The sequence below is a fragment of the Oncorhynchus mykiss genome, chromosome 9 (assembly GCF_013265735.2).
Source record: "Oncorhynchus mykiss isolate Arlee chromosome 9, USDA_OmykA_1.1, whole genome shotgun sequence".
Classification (NCBI taxonomy): Eukaryota; Metazoa; Chordata; class Actinopteri; order Salmoniformes; family Salmonidae; genus Oncorhynchus; species Oncorhynchus mykiss.
Window position 1 is genome coordinate 46,500,455 of NC_048573.1, and position 26,082 is coordinate 46,526,536.

At 40.7% G+C, this 26,082-nt stretch overlaps 1 protein-coding gene across 4 annotated transcripts in view; it reads right to left on the reverse strand.

The window, feature by feature from the left end:
* Positions 1-25,027, reverse strand: part of LOC110532223 (thymocyte selection-associated high mobility group box protein TOX) — a 132,381-nt gene extending 107,354 nt beyond the window's left edge. The window contains exons 1-2 of one of the 4 annotated variants that reach the window (XM_021615931.2): positions 24,433-25,027; positions 23,428-23,529 (exon numbers count right to left, since the gene is read on the reverse strand). In XM_021615931.2, the coding sequence (XP_021471606.1) occupies positions 23,428-23,460 (33 nt within the window). In that variant the 5' untranslated portion in view covers positions 23,461-23,529; positions 24,433-25,027. Of the gene's footprint in view, positions 1-20,321; positions 20,387-23,427; positions 23,530-24,432 lie in introns of all 4 variants that reach the window. The other 3 variants (XM_036988154.1, XM_021615929.2, XM_021615930.2) reach the window with 3 other exon arrangements.
* Positions 25,028-26,082: the final 1,055 nt, after the last annotated feature.

Below are 26,082 nucleotides of genomic sequence, written 5' to 3' on the forward strand. Positions count from 1 at the left end.
CGCACAGTACTACATAGAGCCATGGCTACATGGAACTCTATTCCACTTCAGATAACTGATGCAAGCAGTAGGACCAGATTTTTTTTTAATCTATAAAAATACACCTTATGGAACAGCTGGGACTGTGAAGAGACACACCCACATGCACAGACACACATACACATGATAAGCCATGCACTCTACACACACGTACACATGGATTTTGTATTATAGATATGTGATAGTAGAGTCGTGGCCTGAGGGAACACGCTTAATGTGTTGTGAAAAGTGTTATGAAATGTAATGTCATGTAATATTTTAAATTGTACATAACTGCCTTAATGTTGCCAGATGCCAGGCAGCAGCTAATGGGGATCCTTAATAAATACAAATACAAATAGCTATCTTATTTGGCATATTTTACCACTCTACTCAACATAGATACCACAGTCTAAATGTATCAGTATTTTCACATGAAAATCCTAATTAAAATCTAAATGAAGTTTTTATTGAGATAAAGAACATTCTGAATCTAATCACATACAGTACCAGTCAAAAGTTTGGAAACACCTACTCATTCCATGGTTTTAATACTTTTTTACATTGTAGAATAATAGTGACGACATCAAAACTATAAAATAACACATATAGAAAGAATCATGTAGTAACCAAAAAAGTGTTAAACAAATCAAAATATATTTTATATTTGAGATTCTTCAAAGTAGCCACCTTTGCATTGATTACAGCTTTGCACATTCTCTCAACCAGCTTCATGAGGTAGTTACTTGGAACGCCTTGATAAAAGTTTATTTGTGGAATTTCTTTCCTTCTTAACGTGTTTGAGCCAATCAGTTGTGTTGTGACGAGGTGGGGGTGGTATGGGATGAAGGGGACTGCAGAGTGAAGGAAAAGCAGCCAACAAGTGCTCAGCATATGTGTGAACTCCTTCAAGACTGTTGGAAAAGCATTCCAGGTGAAGCTGGTTGAGAGAATGCTAAGAGCGTGCAAAGGGTGGCTACTTTGAAGAATCTGAAATATAAAATATATTTTGATTTGTTTAACAGTTTTTCGTTTCTACATGATTCCATGTGTGTTATTTCATAGTTTTGATGTTTTCACTATTATTCTACAATGTAGAAAATAGTAAAAAATAAAGAGAAATCCTTCAATGAGTAGGTGTGTCCAAACTATTGACTGGTACTGTAAGTATAAAATCGTTATGAAAGCCCCTTTCTTTGACTTAGTTTTGTGGTCTCTTGTTGCCTTCCCCACTGCAGGGTAGTGGTGCAGTCTTCTCACTCAAAAACCGACCATGAAAACTATTGCTAAATATAGCCTCTGAAAGCAGAAACTTGTCAATGCTGATTCAGCCAGACAGGTACAGGAAAGTGTATTCATTTTCTCGTAAGCCAGGAAAGTGCTTTTCAACGTTTCAATACCCCCCCCACTTTGTTCATATTCTTTTGCATTAGGGGCATTTTCAGAAGTCCCTTGAGGTTTTTGAAAGGGAAATAACCCGAATTTTCAAACACTTAAAAACAACCCCCCCATTGATGGCAAGACAAATATAAGACAACTGTGCACTACTGTATGACCACTATAGTCATTACCCATACATACGACTGCAAAGAGAGCCTCATCATTGACAAGCTCTCAACTCACAAACCTATGCGTATGTTTTCCCTCTTCTTTCAACTCGTACACTAAACTACAGTCACTTGGCTAGTACACAGTCCCTTATACAAACAATTACAGATCTATACTTATAGAGGCCTCGTTTTGTGGCCTGAAGCTATAGCCTCACTATTTACAGTACATATCACTCTATCCATCTCTGTTGACCTCAGTTATAAGTTCCCCCGGATGTAGAGAAAGTGTGAACGTTACTATGGGGACGTGGAGTGTTCCACTGCTCTGTGGCACAGTGAGGCTGTTCCATTGTGGCAAGAAAGAGAGCAAGAGAGAGAGAGAGAGCGAGCAGCTGTCTTTACCTTTGGCAGGCAAACAGGCTCATTAAGGGTGGCCATGTTTGTTTTTGTGCCCGATACCTAGCCCTGAGCAAACATTGCCTATCTTCTCTCTGCAGCCCTCACAGTCTCAACATTTCCTTTCCTATTGTGAGGCACTGGCGGTTCGAAGCCAACCGTGCGTTTCTGTGCAAGTCACATGCGCCGAATACAACAGGTAGACATTACAGTGAAATGCTTACCTTAACCAATAATGCAGTTTTAAGAAGAAAAAATAAATTAAGTAACAAAAAATTAAAGCGCAGCAGGAAAATAACAATAGCGAGGCTATATTCAGGGGGTACCAGTACAGAGTCAATGTGCGGGGGCACCGGTTAGTCGAGGTAATTGAGGTTATATAGACATGTTGGTAGAGTTATTAAAGTGACTTATGCATAGATAATAACAGAGAGTAGCAGCAGCGTAAAAGGGGGGGACAATGCAAGTAGTCTGGGTAGCCATTTGATTAGATGTTCAGTAGTCTTATGGCTTGGGGGTAGAAGCTGTTTAGAAGCCTCTTGGACCTAGACTTGGCGCAGTCCCTTATACAAACAATTAAAGGTCTATACTTATAGAGGCCTCGTTTTGTGGCCTGTACCGCTCGTTTTGTGGCCTGTACCGCTTGCCGTGCGGTAGCGGAGAGAACAGTCTATGACTAGGGTGGCTGGAGTCTTTGACAATTTTTAGGGCCTTCCTCTGACACCGCCTGGTATAGAGGTCTTGGATGCCAGGAAGCTTTGGCCGTACTGGGCCGTACGCACTACCCTCTGTAGTGCCTGTAGTGCCTTGGTATATGATATTGATCCGTCCTTTATCCGATGTACAGTTAGTTAAAGTTTTGAAATGGCTTTTCTTCATTTGCTTGTGTTTGCAGATGACATAGGTCTGTATCTATCTTGATTTGCATGTTTGACCTTCTCTGCACTGCCAATGCTTTTACAAATAAGTTTTGTAATACATTCATGAGAGCGTTCCTGTCAATGCCATTCCCCGTTGATGAACTATAGTACAAGTATATAGACTAATAGCTATTGACTTGACATTATTTGACAGAAATGCATGATGCACTTCTGACTTGTAAAAACCCAACCCCCCCAAGCCCCCTTTTCCCATCATTTCATGTCTTGGGAATATATTTCTCCAGAACGAGCCCTCCCCACTTTTTCATTTATTTAGTCTCTTTCCATCGTTCGTCAAGCAGCCGAGTCACAATGCATTCCGAAATGAGTCCTTAATGTGGAATAATGAGGCTGTCATGGCGGAGCAATCTCTGCTTGTTTGAGTTTGAGTCATGTTGTAGATTCAATTAAAATCAGCCGAAGTCAACCTGGCCTCAGGCCAAATCGGTAATGGATGACCTCATTCAAACAATGCCTCTGACATGTTGAAACAATAAGAGGAAGAGCCTTGAGCCAGTTGCAAACCCGACTCTAGTGCGCACAGTAAATGACATTCACTATAGTCTTTCTAGAATAATTAATTTGATGGTGCAAAAGTATTGCCAGTGGATTTAGATCGGGTTCGGCTTCATGAAGAAATATAACACACAGTATAGGCCAAGTCAATCCTTTTTTCAAAACGTTTTGAATATGCGATAGCAATGGACTAAACAAAATCTAATAAAAAGGCTAAAGCATGTTATGTAAGCTAATGAGATTATATTAACAATTCAATGTTTATTTAACTGCTATCTTTTGTCTTGCCCATTCACCCTCTGAATGCCACACATACACAATCCATGTCTCAATTGTCTCAAGGCTTAAAAATCCTTCTTTAACCTGTCTCCTCCCCTTCATCTAAACTGACTGAAGTGGATTTAACAGGTGACATCAATATGGGATCATAGCTTTCACCTGGATTCACCTGGTCAGTCTGTTATGAAAAGAGCAGGTGTTCATAATGTTTTGTATACACAGTGTTCTGAACGTATCACGGAAAACAATCTAGCATATTTTGTACAGCTGTTACTTGTCTTATTGGAGGTTTATTTTCCCACACAAGTCGAAACGGATTTGTTCCAATGTCAAACTTACCGGAATCTAAATCATTAGACAAACATTCCCAAGGCAATGTAAACACATTCAATGTTACAATCTACATGCATGGTTTCTAGGCAATAACTTTGACGCCTGAGGCAAAGGCACTTTCTCCACTTTACTAAGGCGGAGCGGGCCCACCTCCCTCACCCCGTACCCTTGTTATTACTGTAGCAAAATAAATGATTCAACACGGTTGAAAGGCACAACACCCTAGAACAACTAAGACGTTAGCCTTGGAACAGTCGTAAAGCATTACATTGAAAGGAACTCGGTTATTATCAGTCCATAACTGATAATGGAATACAAGTTCTTGAACACCACAAATCCACCCAGCTAGAAGAATCCGGAAGTCTAATCAAATTTTGACGGATGATGAAGTGATGAAAGCAAACAGTACTCATACAGAGTCAGTTGATCTTTAGCTCTGAAGCAGTTTAACACACACACACACACACACACACACACACAGCATGCACTTCATTAAGCTCTGTTCCCGCTGGTCCTTATTCTATTAGAAATTAAAACTCAGGACAATTAGCTCCAGATTGGTCTCAGCTCGGTGCGCAACTCATGCGCTCAAGGCTCTGAGATGACTTAATTACAGTCTCATGTGGAAATCACACGGGGGGGGGTCCTGTAGGGGTCTGATATGTACAGTTCTAATTGGGAAATCGTATTAACTCTATCGTAACACCTGCTCTAATATAATAGGCCCTAGGCCAGTGTTTCGGTAAGAAAGCACCAGTGGTCTGAAGTCCTATGTGTAAACCAAGGACACACTGTATCAAGTGCCATTGTTTGGGTAAGAGTAAACGCTGAGCACTTGCCCGAACGGATTAGTCATTCCTTTAACAGCCGCAATCTCTGAAGCACGGACACGGCTGTTTGTTTGTTTGTTTTTGGTCTTAAACGGTGCCAGCTTATGGGAAGCATGCAGTTCAATGAAGAGGGAAAGTAGGGAGGTTGATGAGAGAGAAAGGAGGATGGGGAGGAAGGGATTAGATGGGTGTCATTTTCCCCTACAACATGATCTCTAATTTCCCACAAAGCACTGGGTAACCTGAGCCAGAGATTAGCCCACATTATCTTGTTCAATAAAATATGACAACGATCTCTTTGTTGACTCCATTCAGTTTCACTTGATATCACATGACCTGTCGGACCGCAAACATTTGCTCCTGTTTACGACAGGAACCTCTTAGCCCACTTTCAAAAAGCGTCTCAGTGTGGGAGTGCTGATTTAGGATTCGTTTTCCTTTTTTGATCATAATGATTTAAATGGTATGGATAGGGAGGACCTGGGATTATATCCACAAAGTGTCTCAAAGAAAGTGTGCTGGGCTAGGCTCAGTTTTGCCTTTTAGATCACAATGAATATGATTGTATGGTCAGGTCCTAGATCAGCACTCTTACTCAGAGACGCTTTATGCATAAGGGCCCCCGGTGCTTTATTTTCAATGAGAGGGCCCAACGATAGCCCTTATTCTGACAATATAATCGATATTGACCTGCTCTTTCTGATGAAATGAGTCAGACATTCTTATTCCACGGGCCTTGTTTCGGATCATCAGAGCTCTTCATTGAATTATTGATACTCATCAAGCCCAAAACAGGACGGTTATTATGTTTTCATAAGCTCTTTTTAGCCTTGCTGGCATTGTACCCTCAAGCCTCTATACTCTCTATGGGTTTTTACAACAGGGTAAGCAACAGAAAGGGTGAAGAGGTACAATTGACCAGCAGCCTATTTTCGTCTATAATCAGTTAGGCTTGATTGGTGTGTATTTTTAGACCTGTGTAGTGAAGTAAATCCCACCAAATATCGTATTGACCTCAGGCCTCATGGTTGCACTGTTTATGAAGGAAAGGACTCAAGAAAGTAAGTAAGGAGTCAAGCATGTTTTGCCATTTGAGTACTGGGTACCAGTGCATACCCAAAACCTGCTGTTCAGTAAATTCAAATGAGTTGGAGTGTTATCTTCCACATGTTAAATCCATTGATACATGGGCAATTCCATGTTAAACAAACCACACAACTCTATGCAAAATGACTAAAGTTCTCCCTCTTTATGTTTGAGGTACATTTTAAAGTGAAAAAATCTGAGTCTCCACATCACTCTGTTACCTTGGAATTGCCCACATATACTATGCTATTTCAGATATTCAAAGTCACCACGTACATTGGAACGTCACGAATTTAGACAACATGAGGTCCTGCAGGACACTGAGCTGCTGAAGAACAGAGATCTAGCCATTTTAGTAAACAATTCGGGTTTTATTTCAGTTTCATATCCAGGCTGAAAGGAGCAACTGTTCAAATGTTCTCATACATTCCTCTTTCAGCATCTCTGTTTCTCTCTCTTCCCAACACACATACACATGCATGTGCACAAGCGTGCACACACAGGCAGTGTTTTTTTCACTACTGTCTACTGTGTGATTAACAGTTCTATAAAAAAAGATATGCTAAGGGACTCTTTCCTGTGTTTGCGGTGTTAACAACAATTACTAAGTTGTCATGGTGTTGTTTCGACGAAACGGAATCAACTGAGCACAACACGGTGTTACACTTTATTTCCTCTGTATGTTTTTCTTACATCCCTCAACAGGATGGCTTGTCTGGCTGAAACTAAACAGCCGGACAAAACAAAGACAAATAAGGCCTCTCTCTCCGTCTCTCTCCCTCTCTGTTCTGCCACACCACTTCATTACAGAAATGCTGTGAGGAAAAAGACGGCTTCTGCTTGGCTCTGCCATACGCTGTAATGTTTCTCTTTGCCCATTGTGAATTCATCTCATCATTAAGTCTCAATGAAGAAGAATGAGCCACAGATTCGATCTCGCTGTCGCGCTGCCGGCGCCCTCTCCAGTGACTCCATTGGATGGGGCTATCATCACCTCGCACAGGCAATTATATCTGCTAGCTAAATATGTCACACACAATAAATCCGGCATTCCTGACAGACGAGGGACAAGGCAGGAGACACAGCCTCGTATAAGAGAGAGGCACAGTCATTCAGGTCCATCTCCTACCTGACAACCAATGGGATCGATAAGCCCAATGGATTTCTGAAGGAGACTGATACTAAATATAACACACATTCTATGTCATAGTGATGGATTGCATGTATGCCATTTATCAAGGCTGAGGGTAACACACCACGAGCTAAACATATGTTGGATGTACAAGGGATGATGCAACACCGCCATTTTGCAACAGAACAGCGCAACATTACGACAAAACGTATCTTTGGTGTCTAGATTTGAGCCTTTTAAATAACTACTTGAACTGTTAGAACAGTTGGATAAAATGTAAGACTTCCCATATGTTTGTTTGTTTGCATTTGGAGCTAGATCATTAATGAATGTAACCTTTTTCGTTGATACCATCCCTCCAGGCCACAGTGCAAACACAGCATTGACATTCACCCGATAATGTTTGTAAAGGATATTCAGAAAAAACAAGTGTGGGAAAGAGCTTTTAAGCCAGACGAAGAGCTTGCCATTGCTTATACTATTTGTACAGGACATACCTCAGGAGGCTGAGACAACTGTGAATGTTTGTCCAGCTCACAGACTCTTCCATACATACACACAGCCCGAGCAGCTTGCATTCCTCCCCATTCATTAATAAATTCATTAATTTCTCGTATTATCTCCCTCTGTTGGTTGATCACTTTAACTAGTGTCGATGTCCCCGCGGAAATGTAATTAACATAATAAAAAAATCTGTTTGCGTCTCAATCCACCGCATCCACCAATGTCGCACTTCCGCATCTGTGGTGAAAAATGACAAAGCTAAAGCTGTGTTTGTCAGACCGTGAGACATCCCGAAAATTGGTCTTCTTACACAACCGTCTGTAGCGTCCGAACGGTTTGGCCTGCAAACTATTATGGAAAAGATGAGACTCTCACGAACACGATGGTGTCACGCCCTGGCCATAGAGAGGCTTTTATTCTCTATTTTGGTTAGGCTAGGGTGTGACTAGGGTGGGCATTCTATGTTCTTTTTTCTATGTTTTTGTATTTCTTTGTTTTTGGCCGGGTTTGGTTCTCAATCAGGGACAGCTGTCTATTGTTGTCTCTGATTGGGAACCATTCTTAGGCAGCTCTTGCCCACATGGGTTTGGTGGGTAGTTGTTTTCTGTATTATTAGTTTCCTTACAGAACTGTTCATTTTCCTCTTTGTTATTTTTTCTTCTAGGGTTCTGATTTTAAATAAATATCATGAACACGTCTCACACTGCGCTTTGGTCCAGTCATTCACAGGAAGAGGATCGTTACAGACGGTGTTTTCTGTTTTGCTCTACGACCCCCACAAGCGTCTTGGGACTCGTCTGAAGTCGGTACAGACGATATGCCAACTTCTGTCTGTAGCATCTGAACAGTTTGGACTAAGGCCCACAGGCCTTAGAAGACTCGTCTGAATATCCCCAGATAACAGTTTAAAAAATGTATGGAAATATACACTGAATATACCCCCCCCGCCCCCCCCCCCGCCCTCAGAACAGCCTCAATTCGTTGGGGCATGGACTCTACCAGGTGTCGAAAGCGTTCCACAGGGATGCTGGACTATGTTGTTTCCCATGGGTCTTAAAATTCTAAATCAAATAGCTAAACAATTCCATATAGCTTAGTGTACATCTTTGACTTTGAAATCCTCTACATTGCAGCCGGACTGGGCAGAATCACTGATCTAAAAATCATCTAGCCTCAGAAGCCCAGGAATTTCTAACAGAATAGTCATATTCCAATAGTCGTGTTAAAGAGGCACAATTTGTAAGGTTGGCTTTGTGAGACTGCAAAACACCTACATCCCAAATATCTGTTCATTATGTGATCAGGATTATCGGTTTTGTCCCTCACCTTGCTCAAACTGATCCCCTCAAATATTCTACACAACTCAACCCCACACACAAATGGCTGAAGGATCCCAGAAAGGTCTATGAACATGTCAAGGCTAGTAGAACAATAGCTTCCTTGTGATTCTAAGACATCCAAAATGTTTGTCCATGCTTCTGTCCTCATGCAGCAAGAAGTGGAACCAACGTGATGGACATACACTGTTATTAGCGCATCCATTTTAACAACCCCAGCTTTTGACTTCTCGGCGCTCGTAACCATTAACAAACATAATCAACGCTTAACACTACACCCAGGGGCCTAACCCACAGCAGTTTCTTTCTTTTCTGCAGGTAAAATTAGAGTGCCGTAGAGTTGCCCCATGGGAGGCTCGTTCTGACGAAGTCTTACTGGAACAGGCCGGCTGGTCTTAATTATGCCAACAGCCGCTCCGAGGAACAGACTACTCCCCCCTCTCTCTCTTACAACAACAGGCAGCAATCCATGGCTGCCAGTCCCACTAATTAGTGCACGGGTATTCATTTTTCTGTCTCTCTCTCTTTATCGCTTTGAATCTCTCTCTCCCTCTCCCTCACACTATCCAACACACAGAGAGACGCTCAATACAAACACTACATGCACAGTACGGACTAGAGGTCGACCGATTATGATTTTTCAATGCCGATACCGATTATTGGAGGACCAAAAAAAGCTGATACCGATTAATCGGCAGATTTTTAAAATGTATTTGTAATAATGACAATTAGAACAATACTGAATGAACACTTATTTTAACTTAATATAATACATCAATAAACATCCATTTAGCCTCAAATAAATAATAAAACATGTTCAATTTGGTTTAAATAATGCAAAAACAAAGTGTTGGAGAGGAAAGTAAAAGTGCAATATGTGCCATGAACAAAAGCTCCACTCCACTCCTTGTGGAGTGCAATGAGAGGCAGGTGGTTAGAGCGTTGGACTAGTTAACTGTAAGGTTGCAAGATTGAATCCCTGAGCTGACAAGGTAAAAATCTGTCGTTCTGCCCCTGAGCAAGGCAGTTAACCCACTGTTTCTAGGCCGTCATTGAAAATAAGAATGTGTTCTTAACTGACTTGCCTAGTTAAATAAAGGTGTAAAAAAATATATAACTTTTTTTTTTAATCGGCCAAATCGGTGTCCAAAAATACCGATTTCCGATTGTTATGAAAACTTGAAATCGGCCCTAATTAATCAGCCATTCCGATTAATCGGTCGACCTCTAGTACGGACTGATCATTCCTTTGCTCTCTCTTCAGGCTGATTTACATAAGTCCAACTCTTAAATAGGACTAATCCCTGTTCTAAGATGAGCTGCATGGAGCTCTTCTATGCTGTAATTACTCTCTTGACGATATTACAGTTGACAACTAGAGGTGTTTTATTAAAACTTGGCAAAAAAGTTCACAAATTCAAATGGATGTCTTCTTGGAGAATCTAAAGCTTGGGGCAGAACAAAATTCGCTCAGTTTGAGGTTCAAAATGAGATGGGGGCCCGAAGACTTTCTCACATCTAACAAAAATAATCTAGTGAGTCTCCTGTACAAAATATCTGCCCCATGGATGATTTCAAATGGTACAAATTCCCAGTAAAATCTCCTTGAAGCACAAGTGATTTACTGCATGTTGTTTCTCCTGGGCCCTGTGTCATGAGTCCACACTGTGGTATGCATGGCCTTCCCCTTCACAGTCTAGAAAAGCAATTGTGATTGTGATGTCTAAGTCAGCAAAACCAGTGAATGGCTGAGGTCAGAGTGAGAACACACTGGCTGAAATCCAAATGGCACCCTATTCTCTACACAGTGCAATACATCGTATGAGCCCTGGTCAAAAGTAGCTCACTATATAGTGAATAGTGTGCCATTTGAGACACACACACTGTCCACCTGCTGTGTGGCACTGATTATTTCAACCCATTCCACTCGCTCTCCCTTCACCACAATAGGGCTTGTTATTAGCTAATAGCTACATTACTACATTTGCTGCCCTAGGATATAAAACCGTACCGTAGCTTGAATTATTTCCTGGCATCTAATGGAATTAACAATATTACAAATGCTTCAGACCAACAAGTTTTGCATTGGTTTCATGTGTGTGAATATACACTGAACAAAAATATAAACACAACATGTAAAGATAAAATAAAAGATCCCAGAAATGTTCCATAAACACAAAAAGCTTATTTCTCTCATATTTGGTGGACAAATTTGTTTACATCCCTGTCAGTGAGCATTTCTCCATTGCAAAGATAATCCATCCACCTGACAGGTGTGGCAGATCAACAAGATGATTAAACAGCATGATCGTTACACAGGTGCACCTTGCGCCAGGGATAATAAAAGACCGCTCTAAAATGTGCAGTTTTGTCACACAACACAATGCCACAGATGTCTCAAGTTTTGAGGAAGCGTGCAATTGGCATGACGACTGCGGGCATGTCCACCAGAGCTGTTTCCAGAAAATGAAATGTTAATTTCTCTACCAAAAGCCGCCTCCAACGTCGTTTTAGAGAATTTGGTAGTACGTCTAACTGGCCCCACAACCGCAGACCATGTATGGCATCGTGTGGGCGAGCAGTTTGCTGATGTCAACATTGTGAACAGAGTGCCCCATGGTGGTGGTGGGGTTATGGTATGGGCAGGCGTAAGCTACGGACAATGAACACAATTGCATTTTCTTGATGGCAATTTGAATGCACAGAGATACCGGAATGAGATCCTGAGGCCCATTGACATGCCATTCATCCACCGCCATCACCTCATGTTTCAGCATGATAATGCACGGCCCCATGTCGCAAGGACCTTTACACAACTCCTGGAAGCTGAAAATATCCCAGTTCTTCCATGGCCTGCATACTCAATAGAACTATCACCCATCGAGCATGTTTGAGATGCCCGGGATCGACGTGTAGGACAGTGTGTTCCAGTTGCCGCCAATATCCAACAACATCGCACAGCCATTGAAGAGGAGTGGGACAACATTCCACAGGTCATAATCAACAGCCTGACCAACTCTATGTGAAGGAGATGTGTCGTGCTGCATGAGGAAAATGGTGGTCACACCAGATACTGACTGGTTTTCTGATCCTAGCCCCTACTTTTTTTAAAGGCATATGTGACCAACAGATGCATATCTGTATTCCCATTCATGTCAAATCCATATATTAGGGCTTAATGAACATATTTAAATTGACTGATTTCCTTTATACTTTGTGCATGATTCACTGATTCACTTTTATAATTCACTGTATCACAATTCCAGTGGGTCAGAAGTTTACATACACTAAATTGACTGTGCCGCTAAACAGCTTGGAAAATTCCAGATAATTACGTCATGGCTTTAGAAGCTTCTGATAGGCTAATTGACATCATTTGAGTCAATTGGAGGTGTATCTGTGTATTTATTTCAAGGCCTACCTTCAAACTCAGTGCCTCTTTGCTTGACATCATGGGAAAATCAAAAGAAATCAGCCAAGACCTCAGAAAAAAATGGTAGACCTCCACAAGTCTGGTTCATCCTTGAGAGCAATTTCCAAACGCCTGAAGGTACCACATTATTCTGTACAAACAATAGTATGTAAGTATAAACACCATGGGACCACGCATCTGTCATACCTCTCAGGAAGGATATGCGTTCTGTCTCCTAGAGATGAACGTACTTTGGTGTGAAAAGTGCAAATCAATCCCAGAACAACAGCAAAGGACCTTGTGAAGATGCTGGAGGAAACAGGAACAAAAGTATCTTTATCCACAGTAAAAACTAGTCCTATATCGACATAACCTGAAAGGCCGCTCAGCAAGGAATATCCACTGCTCCAAAACCGCCTTTACCTTCTCAAGGGTAGGGGGCAGCATTTGGAATTTTGGATGAAAAGCATGCCCAAAGTAAACTGCCTTCTACTCAGGCCCAGAAGATAGGATATGCATATAATTAGTAGATCTGGATAGAAAACACTCTAAAACTAGAAAATTTCCAAAACTGTTAAAATAATGTCTGTGAGTATAACAGAACTGATTTGGCAGGCGGAAACCAGAGAAAAATCCATTCGGAAGTAGGATTTTTGTTGTTGTTGAAGTTTTCTATTCAATGCCAAATTGCCAAATTGCAGTTCCTATGCCTTCCACTAGATGTCAACAGTCTTTAGAAATTGTTTCAGGCTTGTATTCTGAAAAATGAGGGAGTAAGAGCAATCTGAATAAGTGGACCCTGCCGTGTCACAGAGCTTTTTCATGCACGCGACCGAGAGAGTGCCTTTCTTGTTTACCTTTTATATTGACGACGTTATTGTCCGTTTGAAATATTATTGATTATTTAGGCTAAAAACAACCTGAGGATTGAATGTAAACATCTTTGACATGTTTCTATGAACTTTACGGATACAATTTGGATTTTTTTGTCTGCCTTTTGTGACTGCGTTTGAGCCTGTGGATTACTGAATAAAATGAGCGAACAAATGGAGGTTTTCGACTCTAAAGAGAGACTTTATCAAACAAAAGGAACATTTATGGAATAAATGAATGTCTTCTGAGTGCAAACATATGAAGATCATCAAAGGTAAGTGATTAATTTTATCTCTATTTCTGACTTGTGTAACTCTTCTACTTGGCTGGTTACTGTTTGTAATGATTTGTCTGCTGGGCTATGTTCTCAAATAATTGTAAGGTATGCTTTCGCCGTAAAGCATTTTTTAAATCTGACACCGTGGTTGGACTCACAAGAAGTTCATCTTTAAACCTATGTAAAATTGGTTTATCTTTTCTGAATTTTTACAATGAGTATTTCTGTATTAGAATTTGGCGCTCTGCAATCTCACAGGATGTTGGCCAGGTGGGACGCTAGCCCTAGAGAGGTTAAAAGGCCAGACTACGGTTTGCAACACATTGAGACAAATATTGTACTTTTTGGAGAAATGTCTCCTGGTCTGATGAAACAAAAATAGAACTGTTTGGCCATAATGACCATCGCTATGTTAGGAGGAAAATGGGGGAGGCTTGCAAGCCAAAGAACACCATCCCAACCGTGAAGCACGGGGGTGGCAGCATCATGTTGTGGGGGTGCTTTGCTGCAGGAAGGACTGGGGCACTTCACAAAATAGATGGCATCATGAGTAGGAAAGTTATGTGGATATATTGGCTTAAGGACAACAAAGGCAAGGTATTGGAGTGGCCATCACAAAGCCCTGACCTCAATCCTATAGAAAATGTGTGGGCAGAACTTAAAAAGCGTGTGCGAGCAAGGAGGCCTAAGTACCACCAGCTCTGTCAGGGGGAATGGGACAAAATTCACCCAACTTATTGTGGGAAGCTTGTGGAAGGCTACCAAATATTAATTGAGTGTATGTAAACTTCTGACCCACTGGGAATGTGATGAAAGAAATAAAAGCTGAAATAAATCATTCTCTCTACTATTATTCTGACATTTTAGATTCTTAAAAGAAAGTGGTGATCCTAACTGACCTAAGACAGGGAATTTTACTAGGATTAAATGTCAGGAATTGTGAAAAACTGAGTAGGTGTATGTAAACTTAAATATAATATATATATATATATATATATATATATATCCTACAGACAATGATTTACGCGGCCTTGGCTTGGTATATAAAGCAGGCAGACAGGCAGACAGGCATCCAGATGTCAGTTGTCGGAAAATATAGGACCTGGGTGTGGCCTCCACTTAAAGTGTTCAGCATACTGTAGGACAGAAGGACAGCTGCACTGTCTGATTTAGTTATACAAACAGTGGATTTGCCATTGCGTACCCTTATTTCCCAAAACAAACTGAACGTGCTGGATGACAGAATAGAAGACCATACATAATTACAGCTGAACAAAACATCTAGAAGTGGCAGTAGAAAAAATGTAGTTCAACTCCATTATTTTCTATCGTTTACAGACAACCTATGCAGCAATTACTTGATGTGCTGAAAGCAAAGGTAGAGAACACTAAAACATAGTACTGGTTCATATTCCAAAGTAGCACAAAGACGGCAGTAATTACAACGTTTGATGTTATTTCTAGGCTGCGGGAGCACCACAGAGTAAGAGAGACGTATTATCACAGACATTATTCAGAGTTATTCATGGACATGTGAAAGTCTCAACTCCTTACCAATTCTCTTTTCCTTCTCCAGCAGCCCCTCTCGTGATAATTTCACAGAATTCCATTTGCCCTCAAATGTGCACGGTTCAGCTCCACCAGGTAAAATGGCTAGCTATAGGGTGTTATAGACATTATGGAGGAATTGACATGCAATGCTTTGGAGCCATATAAAAATTAAATCTGAAAAAAAGGCTTTACATTTTCTCTCATCAAGACATTTCAACCAATTATGGAGAGTGCCATGGTCAGTTGAACTGAATCATAGGGTCATTGATTAACCTCTTACTGAAATTAATTTCCTTGAAATACCTTTAAAATATGTAAGAGCAGTCACACTAAAATGAACAGTTGTATGCTAAAACAGACCCACACCATTCTTGATTCTCTGGATGCCTCATAAGCATGCTAATTAGTTACCATAACAAGGTTTGTAACCTATGTGGATTTGAAAGTAAGCAGTAAATTTGCTCTGAAAAAATGCTGGCAAAGAAACATACCTTTTTATCTATACCAGAAAATGTTTTATCGTGTTTTCCAATCAAGCTTTGGTGAGACACGTGAGACTTGTTAATTCAAGACCTATGAAAAGAAAAACGTTTCCTCAGGCTGCAAATTGCTTTTCAGGGGGATAGTAAGAAACAAGAATTGTTTATTCTCCCATATTTTCAGAGATGTGATTCGGCTTGAGGATGGATATTCAAGGGGCATATTGCAGCCAGCAAATCTTTCCGGGACCTTTTTTTAGGCAAATCAACTCACCGTTAAGCCAATCATATTCTCATCTCTCCTCCCAAAATACGTCATAGGTTTAACCAGGGATCACAATGTCTAATTAGGAAGTGTGCAACAAAAAACCTAAAACAGCACCTGTGTAGCTCAGTTGCTAGAGCATGGTGTTAAAAATGGGTTTGACTCCCGCTGTGGCCACCCATATGATCATTTATACACGCACTGCTGGAAGTCGCTTTAAATAAAAGTGTCTGCTAATGGCATATTATCTTGTCATGGAAATGAGCAATCATGAGACTCTCTTGCCTCCTTTCCATCTCTGAAAGGGTATGTGTCAAAATTCCTGAGGATCTCGGCAGCAGAGCCCACCTAAAACGATTAGCTACTGATAGATCAGATATAGATATGGCCTACATTAGAGAGGTTGATGCAACTCTTAAATGAGACAGCCAGTTTGACAACGGTTTGAGGATAAGAAACTGACCCTGTGCACCTTGTTAACATGAGATCAGACGGTTCCAATGGTCTCCGTCTCATTTGTAATGCCAGTGAAGGCAGTTAATGTTACATGTGGGGTGATTGTAATCTCGCCTTGTGAGGGACCTCTCAACCAGAAGCATAGGCCACTTTTAAATATTTCAAATAAATACCTGAGATTCAAGGGACCGAAGACATATTTTGGAGCATTCCATTGTAGCCTATTATAGCCAACTTGATGCGTTCTTTCTTCCTGAGATACTGGCCGTGTCCTACTACCCATAATTGCATCCTAAATAGTAGGCCACTGGAGTATGCGAAAACAAAATCATGTTTAATAGACATTTCAAACACAAAGTATACTTTAAATGCCCAGATGTCACACTCACTTTGGCTTTGACAACAGCTGATCAATTAGATATGGGGATGCACTACAGAAATCAATTTATAGTGGGAAACAACGCAATTGTGCATGACACATTCTCAGTATGTGAAAATAGAAGTATGTGCATCTTTGAAAATCGACTATGCTTTAAATGCCAGGATATTATACTCATTTTGGTTTTTCATCTAGTAGAATTCTCTGCACACTTTTCGGGAATTTCACGGCCACAATACATTGGAAAAGGGAGGGCTGAGCGTTTTGATAGATAGCTTCACGTAAACAGCAAAACAACTTGGAGGATGGCGAATAGCGAACTATTTCATCATAACGTTACATCATTGAAAACAGATCTGCAGCCTGCTGCCTGCCGTGCATTTAGCTGGCTACGTGCTTTAGTAGGACTAAAAGTTATAACTGTTTGAACAGTGATGTTAGCTATAGGTTTACTTTCTTGTTGTTTAGCGATAACTTCATATTTGATATTAACCGAGTTAGCGAGCTACTTGTTGTAAATACCAGGGCTTGTGTTCAAACTGTTACAAGGTCTGATGACAATACAAGGCATTTAATTCAGTAGTGAAATCAGCAGGAGAAATGCCACAAGAAAAGGGTTTGAGTAAGTCATGTGGACATAGTTAGTCCTCTTGCCAATGCACTATGCATTGCCACTAGCTGTGGTGCTGGTCACAGCTCCAAAACTCTAGGTGGCTTTCTGCCCTCTCCCTAAAGTTCACAGCCATTAGCTTTGCCCACGACTGCCTCGTGTGAACTACAATCCCGACTTTTGAGTTTTAACGTTTAAAAACGTCAATAATCATTGTTTGCTATCTCGCTTTTGAAACATATGGCCCTTATCTTTCATCAGCGAGAAAGAAGATACACTTACTGTAGTAGTTTTGAACAGATCCATACAGCTATGGGTGTCTCCGTCTGACGAAACTACACTTCCACTACACTTCCTGAGTTACCCTTACACACAGGAGTTCGGAGCATGCTTGATAGCTAATTAGCACATGTGGCTGCCTCGTCTTCCATCTGTTCTCTGTAAACAAGTGCTACCGCAAGCGATGTGGGAATCTTAACAAAACTCCACCCAACAGAAGACACCTTTGTCCAATGACTCTTATGTGTAATGTAATGGAACCGAGAGTCCTGATCAAGAGATAGCTAGTCCCAACACTTCTCTAATCCCCTAGTTCTCCTGATTTGTCACTGTTTATCTGTGTAGTTTCATTGCACATAAGCTGTTATGGTGAAAGTAATGGTAAAATGCACTCGTTAGTGTTTCACCTTCCAATTTTACAAATTATGTGGCAGTCTAGCTATGTTTTGGTTAATGTTGTACTTCATTTTATGCCTGTTAAGAATATATGTGAAGGAGTGTGAGCTGGAGGGGCAGCTGACACCTGCATGGGTGAAAAAGAAGTGGGAGAACCTTGGTCGAAAGTGTTCCACAGGGATGCTGGCCCATGTTGACCCTAATGCTTCCCACAGTTGTGTCAAGTTGGCTGGATGTCATTTGGGTGATGGACCATTCTTGACACACAAGGGAAACTGTTGAGCGTGAAAAACTCAGCAGCTTTGCAGTTCTTGACACAGTCAAACCAGTGCGCCTGGCACCTGCTACCATACCCCATTCAAAGGCACTTAAATCTTTTGTCTTTCACATTCACCCTCTGAATGGCACACATACACAATCCACGTCTCAATTGTCTCAAGGCCTAAAAATCCTTCTTCAACCTGTCTTCTCCAGTTCATCTACAATAATTGAAGTGGATTTAACAAGTGACATCAATAAGGGATTATAGCATTAACCCGGTCAGTCTATGCAATAGAAAGAGCAGGTGTTCCTAATGTTTTGTACACTCAGTGTTACGTGTTAGAAACGTGCAAGTGTATTCCAGAGAAATGTACTGTAATTGGCATAATACGTTTTACAGGCCTTTACATGTAGTATGTTTGATGACTGAGAGCTATTCTTTTGCATATTTTCCAGGAGTTAAAAGCTCTCCCCACCGGAGTCGGCACGAGGGGAGGGGAGTTCACAGCCGCACACTGGAAGTGGTCCTTTTTTTAAACCAAAAGTGGATTTCTGTTTTCTCATTGAAAAGTGTTTCTTGTGTGTAATTAAATCATTTATTTGATACCGGTACATCTACTGTTGTTGTGTTCCATTTCAACATTCAAAAATGCACTCGCACATCTGAGCTATCTTGTTGCAGGTGCATAACAATGAAATATGTTAAAAGAAAACAAGAAACCCGCGCACTGCTCTTGCTAACATCACTTTTATATTGAAGCTTACGTGTCGGCCTCTTGGCCTTTGTTAGAGCTTTTTGCTTGAATAAACTATATTTGGTATAATAATAATTTGATGACATTTCTATCGCGCTTTTCATAATCTCAAGCACAACAAAAGCAAAAAACTAACAAGCAATAGATCATAAGTAGCCTAGCTATAGTTGGCTAGGTCAACCATACATCCTCCAAAGATGGAGATGAAGTGTCAGAGAACTGAAGCAGTGGGGTGTAAAAAGATGCGTCTCTAAAACCATTTTTGTATTCATCTCACAGTGAGACACCATGATTGGGACTCAGAATCATCAAAGATACGGGCAATATGGACAAATAGCCCATGGCCTATTTTGATCCAACATGCTAATTCATCTGACGGGATAGCCTCTCAGAACGAGAGCAGTAGCCTACCTACCGTACAAGGTGATTGAAAATAATCCAAGAAGGTATGGATTACAGCGGCCCAGAGAGGGTCTCAGACCCCCTGAATGAGACATGAGCCCCCCTAAATTAACGAGACGATAACTGAATGAATAGACCCAGAAAAATACTATAACTAAACAAAGCATTTTTGTAATTTCTGTTGACGGAAACGAAATGTTAACTAAATGTTCTCTGTGACTAAAATCTTACTAGTCAGTGGATTTGACAAGAGTTTTTGGAGACATTGAGAGCTTTTCAGTGTTATTTGTTTGGTCTAATCAAAAGCATGCATGACATGAGCAGGATTGTAAGGCTTTCTCATTAAATTGTTGCAATGCGGTGGAAAATATATACCATGCCCAGGTCATTCACGAGTCACCTCTCTGCCAGGCAACCGTTCTCCAATCTGGCGGCAACAAATCAATCATGTGAATAAAGCATGGCTACTCTCCCAGCATGGCTACTCTCCCTACTCTCCCAGGTACAAGCTCCTGGTAGAAAAAATAGCGACATTTGGAGCCACTTTACGTATAAGGTCGATTCAAACAAGACAAGAATGCAATGATTTCCACGGGAAAAGACAGCGTTTGTTATATCGCTGACAGGGACAGGGAGACAGGTTGACAAGTTGACAAAAATACTACCAACCTCAAAAGACATCGGAAAGCACATCATTCCAATATATACGCTCAGGTAATAACAGATTGATAAGACTAGCTAGTTAGCTTGCTGTAACCACTACTTATGACATAACTTTGATTACAACATAGCTACAGTATGTCAAAGGACAGGGTTCCAGACTGCGACCATTTAGTCGCATTTTGCGACCCTTTGACCCTTTGACCCTTTGACATTTTTAATTGGTCGCATCAGTGCGAGCTGAACATTCATTACATGGTCACCTCACTCAAAAGTTTCAAAAAAACTTTTTTTCTGCTAAAAGCATGATTTGGTCAAACAATAAACTGCATTATCCTCATGATTTCTGTAATGAAAGTGCCTACTGTAGCCCCTTTGCCTGTTTCTCTGGGGCCTGCTTCTGTGATGAGCGAGCCACTTGATGTGCACTCTGGGAGAGGGAAAAAAGGTATCAGTTGTATAACACTTCAAAATTAAATTGTGGGAAATACATAGCTTTGGAAGAAACTACTTTAATAATTACATTTTCATCTCTTAATATTGAGCTCAATAGGAACTATTTTACAACGAAGATATTTGATATGGCTTTAAGATACGAAGCCCGCAACATGACACAATTGCGCATTGGCCATTGTGAGTGTAGCGCCTTGCGGTCGGATGCCAACCAGCTGCCATACCAAGCGGTGATGCAGCCATTCAAGATTAGGGCTGTGGCGGTCATGATTTTTTGTCAGTCGGTGATTGTCAAGCAAATAACTGTCAGTCTCACGGTAATTGACCGTTAATCTCCTAGCTTCCATGCATAGCCTACAAGCCACTGATGCAGACTGTGAGTTGTCCTTATTTTAGGCCCTGATATGGCTACGCCTTATGGCTGTGGCCTACAGTAGTTCATTTATCAGACAAGATTTGCTTAGAATTATGTGGAATTATTTTTTATTATTATAGAGTATGAAGAATACAATTGAATTTAGCTGAATAAAATAGAAAGGATGTGCACATGCGACTATTCTGTGTTGAGCAGTTAACAAAGAAATAGGTCCTTAGTATTTATGCAACTTTAGTTGTGATACAAATGTTGGGTTATATGTTTGGATTTTAATAGATTCTAAAGGTTGCACGATGCGACAGTAATGATTATTTGAAAAAAGTGTTGCATGAAAGTCATGAGCTCTGATTTGTTTCTTGTGCAGGCTGCACACAACTCATCAGTCTCTCATTCACAATTTGACAAGCACTTGATAATATTTTCACCAGGCCTCCAATTTCCCGGCAGCATCCCCCCTGTGTGGCCGTAATTCCCCCTAAAAATGATCTTGCTCAAACTTGAAACTCACTTGCCGCCTATGTATGCCAGTTAGGCTCTACACCAGTTGTGAAGTGGATTAATGTGCTTAATTTTAAGAAGTTATGTAGCCACTTTAGTTGTGATACAAACCTTATCAAAACATATAGGCCTATGGGCTAGGCTACATGAGGTGTGCGACTATAATTGGAAAAAGTCTGGGGAAAAAGGCATGCGCTGTTTCTTGCCTTACTGCACACTATGGGCATCATTCACAAGTGATAATACGTCATTCACAAGTGACAGGCTAATATTTTCACCTATCTGACTATTCTGTATTTAATATTGTCTTCACATATACTAAATAATATATATATGAAATTAGTTTTGATTTAGAATGGACCATTATCATGCACCTGTCTCGGAACAGGGGCATGGGAAAAAAAGGTAATATATGCCCATAAATAGCGAATGTAGGACGCTTGATAGGCTACTAATGACAATCAGCAGCATCAGAGCTTGGATAAGCCTAGTTACCGTGACCGTGAATTAGACTACGGTCATGACTCGTGTCCGCCAGTGTGGCGGTAATACGGTCACCGTAACAGCCCTAGTCAAGATGCTATCAATTGTACAGCTGTAGAACTTTTTGAGGATTTGAGGGCCCATGCCAATTATTTTCAGCCTATTTTTTCACGATTGTGTTGGTGTGTGTGGACCATGTTAATTCCTTAGTGATGTGGACACCGTGGAAGTTGAAGCTCTCGGCCCGCTCCACTACAGCCCTGTCGATGTTGTTGGGGGTGTGCTTGGGCCTCCGTTTCTGTAGTCTACCATCAGCTCCATTGTCTTGCTGATGTTGAGGGAGAGGTTGTTGTCCTGACACCACACTGCCAGGTCACTGACCTCCCTATAGGCTGTCTCATTGTCATCGGGGATCAGGCCTACCACGGTTGTGTCGACAGCAAACTTAATGATGGTGTTGGAATCGTGTGCAGCCACGCAGTCGTGGGTGAACAGGGAGTACAGAAGGGGATTAAGCACGCAGCCCTGAGGGGCCCCCGTGTTGAGGGTCAGTGTGGCTGATGTGTTGTCGCCTACCCTCACCACCTGGGGACAGCCCTTCAGGAAGTCCAGGATCCAGTTGCAGAGGGAGGTGTTTAGTCCAAGGCCTGAGCTTAGTGTTGAGCTTGGAGGGCACTATGGTGTTGCGCACTGATCTGTAGTCAATTAACAGCATTCTCACATAAGTGTTACTCTTGTCCAGATGGCAGAGGGCAGTGCAGAGTGCAATAGAGATTATCTATTGAAGAACAAAATTCTGAAAATTCTGGAGCCCTATTTTAACAGTAAAATATAACAACAATACCCTATTGTCAACTCACAATTCATGACAATCACTGGATTAAGTTGCACATCAACATCTTTAATCATGCATTCCTGCTTGGACATGTTAGATGAAACAACTTATTTATTGAATAGCCTACCATCTCAGTGGTCTATTACAGAGCCTAAAGCCCTGTGAATGTCTTTCTACAGTGATTTAAAAAATAATTGTTTGCGTGACATGGAGGAAAAAAATTGGTGTGACCAAATCATGGGCTGGTGACATGGCACCAACTGAAAAAGTTAGTAGCACCACTTCCACCAGGGGAAATGTTAGTCTGGAGCCCTGTCAAGGGTGTGATTTAAAAAAAAATCTGCAGCAGAGTAATGCGTTCTTCTGCCAATTTGGCTGTTAGGGAGAGAATCATGCGCTAGGATGTTAGGCCGAAAAATATGTCGGCAGGACAAGGCTATGTATGTTTGTGCACATGAAAGTCAGTGATTTATGTTTATTATAGATTAATGAAGCAACACAAATGTGATGTAACTAAAAATGAATGGGCATTTAGTTGACTAAAATGGCCCACTGTTTTTGTCATTTTGACAATAACTGGACTAAATCCTTATTCAAATGACAAAAATGTGACTAAGCTTAACAGTATTTAAGTCAAAATGACTAAGACTAGACTAAATCTAAAAAAGATTGCAAAAATGAAGACTGCCCAAAATGTAAGAAAGCCAAACTTTGGAGGGGGTCTCTAAATAATGATGATTTAACCATTATCCTATTTGTTTAAAATGTAAATCGTATGCCAGCTGCTACAGTGGAAAGCTTATTCCAAATGAAACAACAACCCCACCTCTGTGTCATGGTTAAAAACATGTTTCCCCATGTGGCTGCACTCATCATCCAGAGACCGTCCTGTATTTCAGCCCCTTTTCAGATGTCCCAACTGTTCTTTCTACAAAAAAAAAAGTAATTTTGTCAACAAGACTCAAAAATTAATTCAGGCAACAAGAAAGTAGACCCAATGACAATCGCCGAATGTCATAACAGTTAGGTGTTTTGTTACAGATGTCTCTTTCCATTCATTTAACGACGCGAGTGCATATTACTGTTTGGATGAAATTATTATTTTGGAGTGAACGAACATGAGCAGGTATCCTACTTTTTGAAGTGATATGTTTGACAATAAGACGAAACCATGACTGGCTGTGTTCATGCCAAATTAAAAGATAATAAATAAATTAAAATGTTTACCGTTAAATGACACGTCTTTACTAGTAGGCCCATAAAACATTTTATTGTACACGCAAGCGCGTTCACACAGGAGGTCCAGTGAAAGAAAACAGACCACCGAATGTAATTCGCACTCTGGTTATAAATGTTGGGTAACGTGAAAGTGCATTCATTCATCTGCAAGAGCAATGCATTATGATAACAGCGAGATGGTTTATCAAAAGTAACGTTAGCCTAGACTGATTCTAACAGCAATCATGTAGCCTATATATTGTAGCAGGTATCCAACTTGTGTTAAACATAGCCTAAAGCAAAATAGCTAAATGTTCTAGACTAGAATAGTTATATCATATGCCGAAAATGTTGACTGAATAAGATATGTGGTAGAGAAAAGCGTTGTTTAGGCTATGTGGAGGTGTGGGTTGTCAGGGAACGAACATCATCTCAAAACATACTTTTTGTAGAAGGAAACAAATTAAGCTTTTAAACACCACATTCCATAGCCTACACGTGCATTGCGTAAATGTTGCAGACATGCTGAAGAAGAAGCGGGGGCAGGTGAGAAAACGTGTAGTCTTCAAACTCACGGTACTACCGCACGAGGAGGACTGCACTTTGTATTTACCTTGTTCGCGTGGTAATAGTCCAACGAGCTTAGACAACTTGGATCAGAACCCACACTTGACGGGTGCGTAGGATAAAATCTCACGTCCATGTCAGGGTCTGTGAGACTGACGGCATGAAATCAGTTTCAGTGTCTTTGACTTTGACTCTATTGTTTAGCCAGGAGAGAAAGAAAAGGGGGTTGAGGTTCTCAGTGCACTCTTCCCTCACATCCGTTCGCGGTCGAACTTCTGCACCAACTCGCGTCCCGGTGATGCACAGTCCTTTTTTCGCTAGATTACAAGATGCGTCCACTTTGGAGAGCCAAATGCAGTTATCACTCAACCGTAGAACAAAAGTAACTGCAAATATCCAGATCGGTTATACTATTACGTACTCCAGAACTAATTAAATATCCCCCCTTGGTTTATGTTAAAAATATATATTTTAAAAAGCGTAAGACTCTAATAATGTTGCTTCTTTTTCCCCCGCTGTTCTCATACTCCATAGGCTTTGTCACGGAGGTGCATATTCATACATTGGTTCCAGGACAGAGAAGTGGTTGGACTGTTCTCCATATGCCATGCGACCTCTGCTGATAAACGGGAAAAGGGGGAGGGGATATTGGGGGCTGCCTTGACAACCGCTCTCCTTTCTGCAACTGCGCGATTCTGATTAGCTGGAAATGTAGTAGTGTGCACGGCTGTGCATTATAAAGAACCCACTGCTACTACAAGGTCTACTTCTTTCCAAAGGTTCCATTTGTTTTAGTGTGCCAAGCTGAAAGGAACTCGTTTGGACCCACATTCTGCTGTCAATGCATGGTTTCTTCATGGTTTTTATTTATTTTCATACTTAAACACAAACCTCTTAAAGCACATATTTATGCAAAACCTAGAACCAACCATTTATTTCCAATTTAAATGCAGCTAGCATTTAGATTTGGAACCTGATCAAGAAAAGGGTTCCCTTGAAAATGATAATTTCCCTCAGCGGATTCTTCAGTACTGTACCTCATATATTTGTTACTATATTTATTATTACTATTAACTACTATTACTATGTATTAAAGTATAGCTAATTCAATTTACAATGTTTTTAGTAGGCTTTGCATCCTTTATGCAGATCTAAAGTATATGCTGCATGTTACATCCACTTTAGTAATGCATTTGGAGCTGCATTGCTTTTTTAAATCATTCATGTAACCAAATGTCATCCTACGGGTGGCAAAGGGGTAATGCCACATTTATTAAACCACCAAATTAAAAATGAATAATATCCTTTATGACTTTGTTTATAAATTATTGATAAATGCCCTATAAAGCCTTTATAAATTGAAGTTTGTTTAAAGAACAACTGAAAGGATACAGAATTATTATGCAGACAGACTGGTGTGAGACAATGGGGCATAGTATTATACGAACATGTCTCAGTAAAGACCACCTCAAACTCAACCATTTTTGCACTATTCGTCAACAGCAGTATCGTGAGCTTGATCACATTATCCAGCTTTTACAAATACTATTGTTTTAACCCCAGCCACAATACATTTTATTTTGCATTAAAGCGGGTAGTGTTTTTGTTCCATTAATTGCCATAGAGCATTTAGTAATTAAAGGACAATAAAGCTTTAGAAGTAATTCTATTATCTTGTTTGTTTGCTAGCCCATCA